Source organism: Alligator sinensis, unplaced genomic scaffold (genome assembly GCF_000455745.1).
Source record: "Alligator sinensis unplaced genomic scaffold, ASM45574v1 scaffold100_2, whole genome shotgun sequence".
Classification (NCBI taxonomy): Eukaryota; Metazoa; Chordata; order Crocodylia; family Alligatoridae; genus Alligator; species Alligator sinensis.
The window spans coordinates 105,465-119,447 of record NW_005842694.1 but is presented as its reverse complement, the minus strand read 5'-3'; the positions used below and the strand labels follow the sequence as shown (position 1 = coordinate 119,447).

At 43.0% G+C, this 13,983-nt stretch overlaps 1 protein-coding gene across 1 annotated transcript in view; it reads right to left on the bottom strand.

Annotated features, from left to right (window-relative positions):
- The window catches only part of SRPK2 (SRSF protein kinase 2), a 168,908-nt gene that overhangs the window by 86,427 nt on the left and 68,498 nt on the right, over positions 1-13,983 (bottom strand). The window contains exons 2-3 of the mRNA XM_025216006.1: positions 10,961-11,044; positions 8,561-8,703 (exon numbers count right to left, since the gene is read on the bottom strand). Of these exons, the coding sequence (XP_025071791.1) occupies positions 8,561-8,703; positions 10,961-11,044 (227 nt within the window). The remainder of the gene's footprint in view (positions 1-8,560; positions 8,704-10,960; positions 11,045-13,983) is intronic.

The window sequence follows — 13,983 nt, the reverse complement described above, 5'->3', positions numbered from 1 at the left end:
TGCAGGCTGGGGCCAGGCTCTTCCCAGCTCATAGGAGGGGCTGCACTCAGGGCAGGTGGTGGCAGCACTAGGAGGGAGCTATGCGGGGGCTACAATGAATGTTGGAGTGGCTGCAGCCCCGCCCTGCAGCCTGCTCCTAGCACTGCTGCCCGCCCTGAGTGCAGCTTGGTCCAGCCCCCCCCGCTGCGAATAGCCCTGGGCAGCCCCAGCCCGCAGCAGCAGCTGCCCCGCCTGCACCCTGTGCAGATCTGGAGGCACACAAAGACCCTGTGCCCTCCTGGGGTGCTCACAGTGGTGGGAGTCGCCCCCCCTGCACCTCCCAGACGAGCCGCGCCTCCTACCCCTAGTGGGAAGCACTCCTAGTAGGCAGCAGTGGCTGAAGGCAAGTTTCCTGATAGCCTCTCTGCAATATCCTTTTTTATCAATCTGTCTCTTCCAACCCAGGAGTAAGCTTCCTTGGTTAACAAACTTTAGCCAAAAGTTGCATAGAAAGATTCAAATTTAGTAAGATTCAAGTGTATTCATCTTCCTAGTTACTTTAAGAGCTATTTCACATTTTCATAGTTGTTAAGCTTGAAAGGGACCTGAGCAGATCATCAAGTCTGACCCCCTGCCACAGGCAGGAAAGAATGCTGGGATCAAATGACCCCAGCTAGGTGTCTATCTAGCCTCCTTTTGAAGACCCCCAAGGTAGGAGTGAGCACCACTTCCCTTGGAAGTTGGTTCCAGATCCTAGCCACCCTGACTGTGAAGTAGTGCCTCCTGATGTCAAGCCTGAACCTACTCTCAATCAACTTGTGGCTGTCATTCCTAGTTACTCCAGGTAGTGCTCGGGGGTACAGGGCCTCTCCCATTTGGGTAAGAAAGAAAACAATACTAGTATTTTAAAATTTACAATATAAGTAGCATTTATGATATAAGTAGCATTGGTATCATAACAGAAGTTCTGTTGTGCTATTCAGTACAGCACAGAAAATAATGATATCTCTGATACAACTACTGCATGTACTTGAGAGAGAGGGACAGAAAATAAGAGAGATCATTATTCCTGCGTGCTTCTTGAATGTATTCATAACATAGCTGACAAATTCCATGTTTGTGTAAGGAATTATTCCCTTTGAGACATGAATGAATAGGAGATATCTCTGGAGGGAAAACTACTTGATCAGAGAGGCAAAGAATTCCAATTATATCCACAGAATGATGACAGTCTCTTGAAATTAATGTCCAGATGCTTATGACTTTTCAGAAAAAAAAAAAGAAAAACAGCTTCAGAGGCTAGATGCACCCTTGAAAAATCAGGTAGTGGAATTCTGAGATTTAGTTGCATTTCTTAGACAAGTGGACATTTAAAAAAAGGCTTGATCCCAAACCCATTTTTGTCAAGGGGAGCCTTTCTACTGAATTCAGTTGGCCTGATCTAACAGTATTTTTCTTTTAGCAGTATTTTCCATCAGGGCATTTCGTGCACTGGATGAGATATGTTACATTTCTGGAGGTACAGCTGTAAGATCCAGGATCTGTTGTGGGGTGTAATTGTGGGGGTGGTGATGTGTTGGCAGGTTTTGCATTTCTTGTCATGACATGATCTGGATCCATTTGGTATCTTCTGGGCCTGAGGAAGTTTGCTTCTCGTGATGAGGTTAGCAAGGTTCAGTGCTTGTTTGAAGGCTAATATGGGTGCCTCTGGGAAGATCTCTTTAAGAATAGGGTGTTTTTCTAGTATGGACTGCAACTGTTTGAGGATTATCCGTGTCGGTTTAAGGGAGGGGTAATATGCCATAACCAGCAGTGTGCAATTTGTGGGGGGTTTTCTTCTGTACTGCAGCAATTCTTCATGTGGTATCTGGGTGGCTCTTTCAAACGTGCAATCTCTGTCTTGAGGAGTGTCCTTTTTGGGTGAAAGCCTTCTTAAGCCTGGTGAGGTGGCAATCCCGGGTGTTCTCCTCGGCGCAAATTTGGTGGTATCTGAGGGCTCGGCTGTATCTGAGGGCTCGTTAACCTCATCACCAGAAGCAAGCTTCCTCAGGCGCAAAACACACTGAATGGATCCAGACCGTGCCATGACAAGAAATGCAAAACCTGCCAACACATCTCCACCACCTCAATTACTACACCCCACAACAGAGCCATCAGCATTCTTGGCTCTTACAGCTATACCTCCAGAAACGTAATATATCTCATCCAGTGCACCAAATGCCCCAAAGGAAAATATGTAGGAGAAACCAAACAACAACTGTGCACCAGAATGAATGCACACCAGAAATCTATCAAAGACAAGAATACCCAATTACCTGTGGGGGCACGATTCTCACAAGAAAACTACTCTCTCTCCAATCTCTCAGTTCTAATCCTCAAAGGGAACTTACAAAATAATTCTCAGAGATGAGCCTATGAACTCCACTTCATCAACCTCCTGGATACAAAAAATCATGGATTAAATATAGACATTGGATTTATGACACGTTATAACCTGCCTGACATCTGACTCCGCAGGTACCTCTCCACTATTTAACTGCTACATTCATCCCCCTTTTCCCCACCATCCAGCCTGTCTCTCACCCACCGACTCTTCAATTTACATCTTTACTGACTGCCTATCTTAGATGTATACCAGCCCAGCCTCTGGCTTCTTTACTATTCATTCCACCCAGGAAGAGCACATACCAACTGCAGAGACTTCCTCAGCCTGACAAAGGGTTTTTAAACCCAAAACCTTGCTAAAAAATGTTTCCCCAACTATTTAAGTTGGTCTAATAAAATATATTATATTCACCTAAAGAACCGTGTCTGCTTATGTCCTGAGATCAATATGGCTACAACCTATACCCCTGTACCAGAATAAACACACACTGAAAATCCATCAAAGACAAAAATACCCAATTGCCTGTGGGGGCACATTTCTGACAAGACAACCACTCTCTCTCCAATCTCTCAGTTCTAATCCTCAAAGGGAACTTACAAAATAATTCTCAGAGATGAGCCTATGAACTCCACTTCATCAACCTCCTGGATACAAAAAATCATGGATTAAATATAGACATTGGATTTATGACACGTTATAACCTGCCTGACATCTGACTCCGCAGGTACCTCTCCACTATTTAACTGCTACATTCATCCCCCTTTTCCCCACCATCCAGCCTGTCTCTCACCCACCGACTCTTCAATTTACATCTTTACTGACTGCCTATCTTAGATGTATACCAGCCCAGCCTCTGGCTTCTTTACTATTCATTCCACCCAGGAAGAGCACATACCAACTGCAGAGACTTCCTCAGCCTGACAAAGGGTTTTTAAACCCAAAACCTTGCTAAAAAATGTTTCCCCAACTATTTAAGTTGGTCTAATAAAATATATTATATTCACCTAAAGAACCGTGTCTGCTTATGTCCTGAGATCAATATGGCTACAACCTATACCCCTGTACCAGAATAAACACACACTGAAAATCCATCAAAGACAAAAATACCCAATTGCCTGTGGGGGCACATTTCTGACAAGACAACCACTCTCTCTCCAATCTCTCAGTTCTAATCCTCAAAGGGAACTTATAAAAAAAATTTTCGCAGATGAGTCTATAGACTTCACTTCATAAATCACCTGGATACAAAAGCCATGGACTAAATACAGACATGGTTTTATGGCACATTTATAACCTGTCTGCCATCTAATAACCCCAGGTAGCCTCTCTGCATTTTACCAGCTACATTCTAGCACCAGATCAACATTCCCCAGTTTCTCCCCCACCACCTACCTGTCTTGCTCACATCCCTTCTAATCTTCCCTGCCACACATTTACATTTTCAGACCTGCATTTTACATATTGGTTTAAATTTGTATTCCATCCAGGAGAGCATACAAACACCAGCAGACTCTCCCTATGCCTGAAGAAGTGTGTTTGTGCCTGAAAGCTTGCGAAGAACAATTTTTCCAACATCACATTTACCCAAAGGACTTTGTCTGCCTATATCCTTAGACCAACATGACTATAACCAACACCCCTGAAACACTGATTAAATTGCTTCACTTAAAAAACAATCTTGGAGAGCTTTCAGAGGGCTTTGGGGATGTAGTTAAGAAGAGGAGACCTAAACAAAAGGCCTTTTAAAGTCCCATTTTGTATTTATAAACTGCCACTCTCTCAGTAAAACCAAAAGTGTACAAACATTCATGCTCTTTTTCCTGGATGAAAAATGGTGGTTCAGAAGAAAAATAAGCTGACACTAATCAGGTTGAAGTCAGCCCTGAGAGACTGAATGTTTGTTGACTTTCTTCCAGCTTAACTCCTCATGAGGACCAGGACGAATGGAGCCAGGGGTCTCCACGATCTGAAGAAGGCCCAGAGGGCAACTGGTCCATCCCTTCCCTAGAGCAGAGGGAAAAGCTGCTGCTGCTCCCTGCCAGCTCCTCATACTCCAGGGATTCCAGTGAGAGAAGCAGGCAAGTGGCTTTGCTGTGCTGCTCTGTCCAGTTGGCTACCAGGTAGCACGCTTGGGGCTTTGCCCCAATTCTTCCCCCTCCTCCTTTCTCAGACCAGTCCAGGAGATGAGAGGAACACCAGCCCCTGCTCCCTGCATCCCTACAGTCCCCAGTTTCAGGAAGAAGTGGAGATTTTGCCAGCCCACTGGTTTCCCTTCCTGCCTGTGCTGCACAGCTGGGTGGTAGGACGGTGATTTTAAAGCCAGTGGGGTCAGGCCTGGGCTCAGAGAAAACCTCCCCAAGCCCAGTCTCCAGCCTCACTGGCTTTTAAATCAGCACCACTCCTGCCCACCTGGGTGGTACAGGCAGCAAGGGGAAGTCAGTGGGGCCAGGGATTGGGCTTAGGGAGTCTCTCACAAGGGTGGTGGGGCAAAGCACCTGCCTACTTCTCACACTGGAGTCCCAGGAATGTGGAGCAGGCAGGGGCTATGCTGCAGGGCTCCATGCATTCAGTACCTAGTGCCCAGGAGCTGAGTAGAGAAAGCAGCATCGCCTCCTACCTGCTTCTCACACCCGAGTCCCGGTGTGAGAAGCAGGAGGGAAAGCTGCTGCTCCCTCCCTCCACTGCTGCTTTCTCTCTTCTGCTTGCTGAAAGCAGGAACATAGTGAAGGATCAGGTGCTCATGTTCCCCATCCACTCCTCATAATGGGGTCCTCAGTTTGGGAAACAGACCGGGGGGAGTTTACCCCAATTTTCTCCTCCCCTCCCAGACCAGTCTGGCACAGGAAGGGAGCAGCAAGGCAAAGGAAGGGAGCAGCAAGGCCCAAGCCACACCTGTAAGATGAGCAGTGCCTGGTTTGGGGAAGCTGTCTACAATGAAAACTGTAAGTAAGGGATCAAAGGCTTACAGGGGTAAGTTAGTTATATAGTCAGTAAGCTTACAGATTGTGTGGCAGCCTGGGTGTTTATGTTTTGGTTATAGTTGTAACTGGAGGACCAGTAAGGGACTAGCAGGCAAGACTGGATGTCCCAGCAGTGCCAGAGTGGCATGCAACTGTTTTGGAGAATCCCACCAAGGGCTGGGGCCTAAGACACAGAATGGATTCCTACCAGAGTAAGCCTAGAGGACAAAGAGAGAGCCTGGAACAGTGCCCAAGGGGTGAAATCACAGCCCAAGCCGGACAAGACCTGGGGCTAGAGGCCCATAGCCCAGGAGTGGCAAAAGTGGTCAAAGATATAGCAGCCTGAACCCCACAAGGGGCAGAGACTGACAGAGGCACAGAGGCCTGAGCCCCAGACTGAGAAAAGGCAAGGAGGCCTAAATGGGCTGCAGCGGAGATTGGGGGCTGAGTACCCACTGATGAGTGACTGGTAACACCTGTAAGGTATGGGCATGGCTACAGGGGAGGCTGGAGGCAATGAACAGCCCATAAGGCATACAGTGTCATAGGGGGCACACATGGGCCAAGATGGCCCACCTAGCATAGAGACAGATTAGGATCGGTGGAATCCAAGAAGGGTCTGATAGCCAGAAAATAGGCCCAGGATCCCTTGGGCAACCTTCCCTTTCCAAATCTATTAATAAGACCAAGGCATGACAGGCAAGAGCAAAGGGAGGGTAACTTAGAGTCAAAGCTGGGCAGGAGCTGTTTAGCTACAAGGGGGCATCATGGCTACCTCTGGGGCCCAGTCCTCTGGCATTCTCACCTTAAATTCTTACATTTCTAATTACGTGACTGAGCCTTCTTAGGTAGATTATGAGATTTTGGAAAGGATCCTGGAAAATGGAAAATAATCTTGTTATAGCTAAAACTCATTTACTGCATCTGAGTGAAAACACAGGACTGCTTTATCTTTGTAAAAAATGGTAAACAGAAGCTTGAAAAAGAAAAGCTGAAACTCACTAATGACTAATGTTACAGCAACAAAAGTCATCTTCAAGGACAGATGTTATCCGTTTGCAATATAAACAGTCTTAAGCAACAAATAGTCTTTCCATTACTTTTTCCTAACCCTGCACTTCAAATCTGTCTTGATTTTAATGGTTGTTTTTCAATGCCAGAATTGTACTGGGAGGCTACACATTATCTGAATCCCATAGATTAATGTAATTTTTGATAGTTGAACAAAGTCTCACTTATTATTTAATTTTAAAGCACAAAACTTTTTCTGTGCTGGGAAACAAGAGCCTCAGAACTGTAGGCCAATAAGGTCTTGCCTGCATGAAAAATTATTAACCATTAAAACAGGGTGTCCAGACTGGAATAAACTCCCTCCAGTGGTGGTTCAGTCACCTACCCTGGAAATCTTGAGGAGACTGGACAGTCAACTCACTGGGGTCACTTGACCCCAGTTATCTTTTCCTGCCTAGTGCAGGGGGACTGGACCTGATGATCTACAAGGTCCCTTCCAGCCCCTAACAATCTATGAATTTATGAAACGCATCAATTTTAGCTACGCTGACCATAAGGTGATCCCAGACAATCAGGACGTTCATCCCTGACATCCAAGACATACTGCCCCCCCTTCCTTCGCACTCTCACAAGCCAGCAAGGGGAAGGGCCGCCTTCCAGGCAGGCAGCTGTGCCTGCCTGGAGCTTGCAAGCCGGGTCGTGCCTCTCTGTGCCACTCCGACTCCCTGGTTCTGTGCCCCTGCATTTCCGGGGCACCCATTATAATTCTCCTCAGCCAGCTGGAACTGGCCTCTTAAATCTGGGACTGTCCCGGTTAAACCGGAACATACAGTCCCTCTAGTCTTGGCCCACTAGTCTTTGTACAGTTCAGAGATACAGAATGTACAGTCAATTTTACAATGCTTCCTTGTTGCACTGTCTGATGATATTAACCAGGTCTTCAAAAAGCAATACAATTTTCAGTTTCTTCTTCAAGGTAGGATTCCTTTACTTATAGGTTGATCTTCCCATTTTAATAAATCTGATTTCTCTTACTGCATAATGCCAGGCTCACATTAATTATTGGCTTATTTCACTTGCCTTGAGAACAAAAATGCAAACCATTTGATAAACACAGTGAACTGTTACAGTGTTTCATGGAGGTTTAGCTAAGTTTCTTTGCCATTTCCTCTAAAGTATTTTGTATTTTTTGTCAGATCTATGGTGCTGTGATGCACCTCTCCAATATCAAATCTGGTGCCAAGACTCCTTTCAGAAGTTGAGAATAGTTGGATTATAAAATGTGGCCAAATTAGCTCAGGATGACTGTAACTCAGACTGGAATGCAAATAAGAAAAAGCAACAAGGAAAGTTTCCACACAGTGCCCTAGGTCAGGATAAGAAGGCTGTGATGAAAATGAGTGTCTGAATGGTACACCTAAGCTGAAGAAAGGAAACCAAGAAATTAATTCTTTTCTAAATGTAGGTTCTTGTATTTCCCAGTCACCAAGGTATTTGAAAGTCTTCCTAAATAAATAAATAAATGAATGAATAAATAAAGCAATAAATATTAATCGATTCCCCTACCCAGAAGCGTAACTAACATGTTTTATGCCTTAGGCAAAACTCCCCTGTGCCTGGAGTGGGGGGAGGGAGTTTCCAATCATCAGAGAGCAGGGGACAGGAAGTGATCAGTTTTACCTGTCCCAGAGACTCAAAGACCCTGGCTGCTGCTGCTGTGTCCCTACACCTGGCTCCTACAGTCTGGCAGTGTGGGGCTACTCCTACCCACCTCCTATGGCCAGCTATCTTTGGGCTGCTCCTGCTACTGCAAAGACATGAGGGAATATGGGGGGTTGGGAGGAGGAAGCATTCCAGCAACCCTTTAAGTCAGCACCTGGGGCTTGTGCCCCACTCACCTATCTCTACTTACATTAGTATCTCTGCCTAGGGGAAAGTTACTTTTTTATTATAAATAAAACAAGTAAAGCTATGTGTGAAAACAAATTAAAAAATCATTTTGCACTTGGTCTAGGAAGCAGTGACGATGTTTCTTGTTATTCTTAGCACCTGCAGAGTGAATTCCATAGTCAAGGACCAGCTCCTAAGAAAATCAATATACACAAGCACAAGAACCACACAGTGCAGGCAAGTCAAATGGTTCCCAAGAACCAGAGCTGTAGCAGCTATAGAAAGATTTGCTGTTGAATGTTACACTTTTTATATGAGGTTTGATTATACAGACCTTTACAATAATCTGCAGGATCTTCTTGCTCCTCATCATCAGATCCCAGAATTTCTTCCTCCGGTTCTGGTGGTGTTGGCTCTGGCAGAGGTGGAGGTGGTGGGGGTGGAGGTGCAGAAGGGGCTTTCTGTTGAGGCTCTGGCCTAAAAACAAGGAGAAAGCACATTTAAGTAGGATCCTTGGTCATGAAGCACTTTGAGGATTTAGCCACAGAAAGCATTTTTGGAATTTTAGTGAAACATGTCTGGTTTCTTTTCTTAATGTCATTCTTAAATATTGCTCTGTAATGCCCAGAGGTTTCCAAATATGTAGACAGATAAAAGCTGACAAGACCAAAAAAACAACCACCCCAAAACTTTCAAGTGAATATAATCATTTTCATGGAAGCAGCTCATAAAAGGTTTACAGTATCAGGGCTAATCAGAAATATGCAAATACTACAAATTCCCAATGAGTGAATGAAATGTTGATTTTATGTTTTAGGTTTTAAGTTTTAGATTTTATGTTTACTTGTGGCATCAAGAAAGAATATTCCCCAATGACTGCTGAGGTACACAAGGTATTCAAAATTTCTTCTGTGACAGAAAAATAAATGTTGCAGGAACATACTGTTCACTGAAGTGAACTAGATGACTCGATAGGTTTTTCATTTGTAATGTCTATCAGTAACACAGAAAGTCATCTCAATCCAGGAAACAGAGAGTGAGTAGTAATAAATAGAAGAGATTGTGAACTTCTTGGCTAAATTATGCTCAAATCATGCAATCCAACAGAATTCTACCACCTATATTTTAGGAATGTTAATTGTTGAAGATATTTGGTATTCTGATAACTGTTTAGGCTTCTGGAAATCAGAAATGCCCTACTCGTGAAATGTCTTCTTGATTTCGAGGTTTAGAATGCATCTCATATACTGTAATTAGAAGTATTACACTTAGTATCTTTGAAAATCTATAACCTTCACATATTTTTATTTTTGACTGTCACAAGCAACACACTTAAGAAAAGGAAGTGGAGGCTGAGGCATGTCTATCTGCTCAACCTTATGGAAAAATATTCTCTGATAATTTGATGTCAAGGTATTTTGTATATTCATGCTTATATAAATGGAAAGAAAAACTTATTTTGCAAAGAAAAAACTAAAAGGAAAGGAAATGGGGCCCCTCTTTAGGTATAATAGTCTGCATTTATTTTCATGTCTATTTAAAATCCCAGCTATTAGGAAAATGTAATGTAAATTAGCAGAGTCATTCCAATAAAACTACAACAGTTAAGGATTGGTTAACACTTTGGTGTTAACTTTTTAGCTCTGGAAATATACATTCAAATACTACCTTGATTATGGACTGAAATAATTTAGGTGTGTTATCCCAGTCCTACATGTATCCATTTCATAATGTCCTATCTTTCCACGCTTTTGCACAATATGCAGTTTGTTTGGGAAAGACACGGCACCTGGAGTAGTGGGGTACAGTATATAGAAACCAGTACTTCCTAAACTGGAATACTTTTAACCCAGAGGGTATATGGGAAGAAACTTCTAGAGGGTATATGAAAGGAAGGAATGAGAGAACAAAAGAATGGAAATATATATGAAGGAAAGGGAAAATTCAAAACATACTCTACAGTCTCTTTTATGTTGTTGAGGGCACAATATGATTGTAATGATAAAAAGTGTTGCTTTTTTAATTATCCATAGCAAAGAAGCTCAGGGACACACAGCATCATAACTAACTTAAAAGAGGAACATGAGACTAAAAAAATCTGAACCACTCTTCAAAAAAAATTATCTTCCAAGTCTGCACATATGCAAGTTATATCCTCCTCCCAGTTTCTCCAGGAAAATGGGAGGGTGGAAGGGAATGCTATTACAGTAAATGCTCTGATTTAAAATATTTGAGACTTACATTAATCATTTTTATCTTTGATTTTAGGAATCAACAATCCAAAAAGAAAACCATGCAAGGCTCAGAAATGGTTAGAGAACACTAATGGAGGAAGGAGGGATGCATGCATAGATCACATAGCAATTGCTTTTTTAACTGCTTCTCTTTCCTGAAATTATATTTTTTGTTCCCCTTTATTCTTGATTTCCCATTGATGTCATGTTGCTCTGCAGTGTAGTCTATGGTGAAAAGTAAATTGAACTTTAGTTTCTTTAAAAAAATAAGAAAAGAAAAGAAAAGAAAAAGAAACCACATTCTAAGGAATGTGCATCACCTCCTCAGCCCTATCATGGTCAATCTACAAGCTGAATTAAATGGGCCAGAAATCTATTATCTTCAAAACCCTAGATTTACCTCATAAATAAACTGACAGCATTCAAGCCCAGTTGAATGTTGACAACAAGCTTGAATCCATTTAAAAAAAATTAAAAGTGTAAGGTTCCATGACACAAACCTTGAAACTTGATCTTCTGGGCATGAGGCCATTTTGGATATGTTGATCAAGGTCTGTAAACAGTTCAACATTAAGACTGATGAGCTAGAAAACAAATGCACAGTCATGAACCTGTACTTAGCTGACATACCTGAAAACAGTGAATCAGGTAAATGGGCATATTTATGAACGTTTGGAATGATCACTTTGGATGGCATGACCCTAGAAATTATTGTAACTTTAGCTTCAGACATGTGATCGCATGTTTGATAATGTTTTGACCACTTCAGAGAGCATGGCATTAAATATCCAGTAAGACCATCTTTCTGAAGAGCAGACTTGAGCAAGATACTACAGCAATAAAAAAAATCCACTAAAATGATTTATTACCAAGGAGCTACTGGCTATTTTTTTCTGATTTAGAGAGTGCTTCAGAGCGCTTTGAGTGATCTTACGAATATCAAACTTTTTTATCACTCATCTTGAAGTAAACATCTTGGGATATCAAGAATCTCTAGCCCAAAAGGACTGAGCAATTTTAGAATTTGAAAAAGCTATTTCTAGGGACATCATTTAACAAAATGAGAGTTCATCTGATACTTTCCCAAGGTACTATATTTGATTTGTTTCCAAGGCTATTGTTTCCTGCCTACAATCCTTGTTATATTTACTAAATGGCAATTCAGTTTCACATTACTGGTCTTCATGTGTTAGGAAAAAAGAGGAATGTTACATTAGTATCTTATATAGTTATTCACTTGTATTTGCAAAGACTGAAGTGTTGATTTTAAATGAGAGAGCTCTCTTTTTATGGAGTTTAAAGGGTTGGGATCTTTTGAAGGTGTTAGATTTTGCTGCTGAGAAGATGGGGGGGGGGGGGGGGTGGGAACAAGGGAAGTAATTAACTATGCCAACATTGCTCCAGTTCTGTGGGCATTTTTTAATTGGACCTGTGAGATAGGTCACATAAACCTGATGATTAACACTACATTTATCTGCTTGAACTTTACAAACAGATTTCATCATAATATCACATTATTGTATCAGTGTTAAAGCTCGTTTCTCTACTGTTTCAAGGTACAGAGTTGTGTCAGTGATCTATGGAGAAGCAATAACCTGGTTACTTTATATGTAGTCCTCTTACTTGAACTTGAAAGTTCAGATACAACAAAAGCCAATCTGATATCCTTTTTGAGAGGCATGAAATAAATATGCAATCATATCAGTTGTTTAATTTTTTAATTTTGGCTTTTGTAAAGTGGACCATAAAACATCACTCACATTAAAAAAGTTGAGATACTAAAATTCTTAATTAGCAATAAACAAGTATGCCACTCCATACTCTTAAATATGTAAACATGTATACAACTGCCATATTCCTAAACCTAGAATTATCAAAAACTATTTAAATAAACTTTCTAACAACTGAAGACTACTCACACACAGTTGTACTTTTACTGCATCTAAAAGTTAAGATAAATATATCTGCTTTAAATATGTGTACACAAACACATACAGAACAAAGATTTACTCGTGTGTAATTTTTCCTTTCCTGAAGTTTGTACATGATGCTTTATATCAAGGGTTTTCAGCTGGGGGTACTTGGAATGGCCTCAGGGGGTACTCGGCAGCGTGTACTGCCACCAGCACTTCCACACCGCCGGTCATCAACTGGCTGCCGGGGGGGCCCCCCCACCTCGTCTGGCCACAGGGGGATTCCTGCCTTCTTGACCGGCCGCTGGGGGTACACCAACCCAAAAAGGTTGAAAACCTCTGCTTTATGGCATATTGCACCTAGATGAATTCTTCTCATCTTCCAAGCACAGAGGAAGAAAATAAAAACACACATATACACCTCTACCTGGGTTCATAATAGACTGTTAAGCAGGTGTTCAGAGAACTGACTGACTCTCTGATTCTTCAAGCTTTAATTGCATCACAAGCAGGGCCAAGGAGGTGATCCTCCCTCTCTATGCGACACTGGTCAAGCCACAGTTGGAGTACTGAATCCAGTTCTGGGCGCCGCACTTCAGGAGGGATGTGGACAGCATTGAGAGGGTCCAGAGGAGGGCCACTCGCATGATCTAGGGACAGCAGTGCAGACCCTACAAGGAGAAGCTATGGGACCTTAACCTGTTCAGCTTTCACAAGAGAAGGCTGAGAGGGGACCTGATGGCCATCTATGAACTTACTAGGGGGGACCAGCGGGGAATGGGAGAGACCTTGTTCCCCCGAGCGCCTCCTGGAGTAACAAGGAATAACGGCTATAAGTTGTTAGAGAGTAGGTTCAGACTAGACATCAGGAGGCACTACTTCACAGTCAGGGCAGCTAGGATCTGGAACCAACTTCCAAGGGAAGTGGTGCTGGCTCCTACCTTGGGGGTCTTTAAGAGGAGGCTTGATGATTACCTAGCTGGGGTCATTTGAGCCCAATTTTCTCTCCTGCCCAGGGCAGGGGGTCGGATTAGAAGATCTGCAAGGTCCCTTCCGACCCTATATCTATGAATCTATGAATTGCACATTTTAAATCCTGATTAATAAACATTACAAAATACCACCCATCACCAGGTATGACATTTTCTCTCTTCAGCTACTTGGTTATTGTACTATGCTATTAACTAGGTTCATTGGGGGATGGGGATGTTGACAACAGGGAGAGGCCAGGAACAATGAACCTCAGGCCAGGTGCTGTAACAGTCCAGGTAAGTGCCAAGGGCCCCGCTAAGCATCAGAATGGGGAAGTAGTAAGGGCACGTATTGTGGGGCTTAGATGCCTCTATACTAATGCTAGGAGCATGGGGAACAAGCAGGAGGAACTTGCACTCCTGCTTGCAAATAAAGAATTCGACCTGGTTGGGCTAACAGAAACTTGGTGGAATCCTACCCACGACTGGGCAGTTGACACTGAGGGCTACAGGCTGTACAGACAGAACAGAGTGGGGAAAAAGGGGGGTGGGGGGCGTTGCTCTCTATGTTAAGGAGCAATATACATCTTCCGTAATTAATTTGGGCCAGGAAGAAAGGTAAATTGAGGTACTATGGGT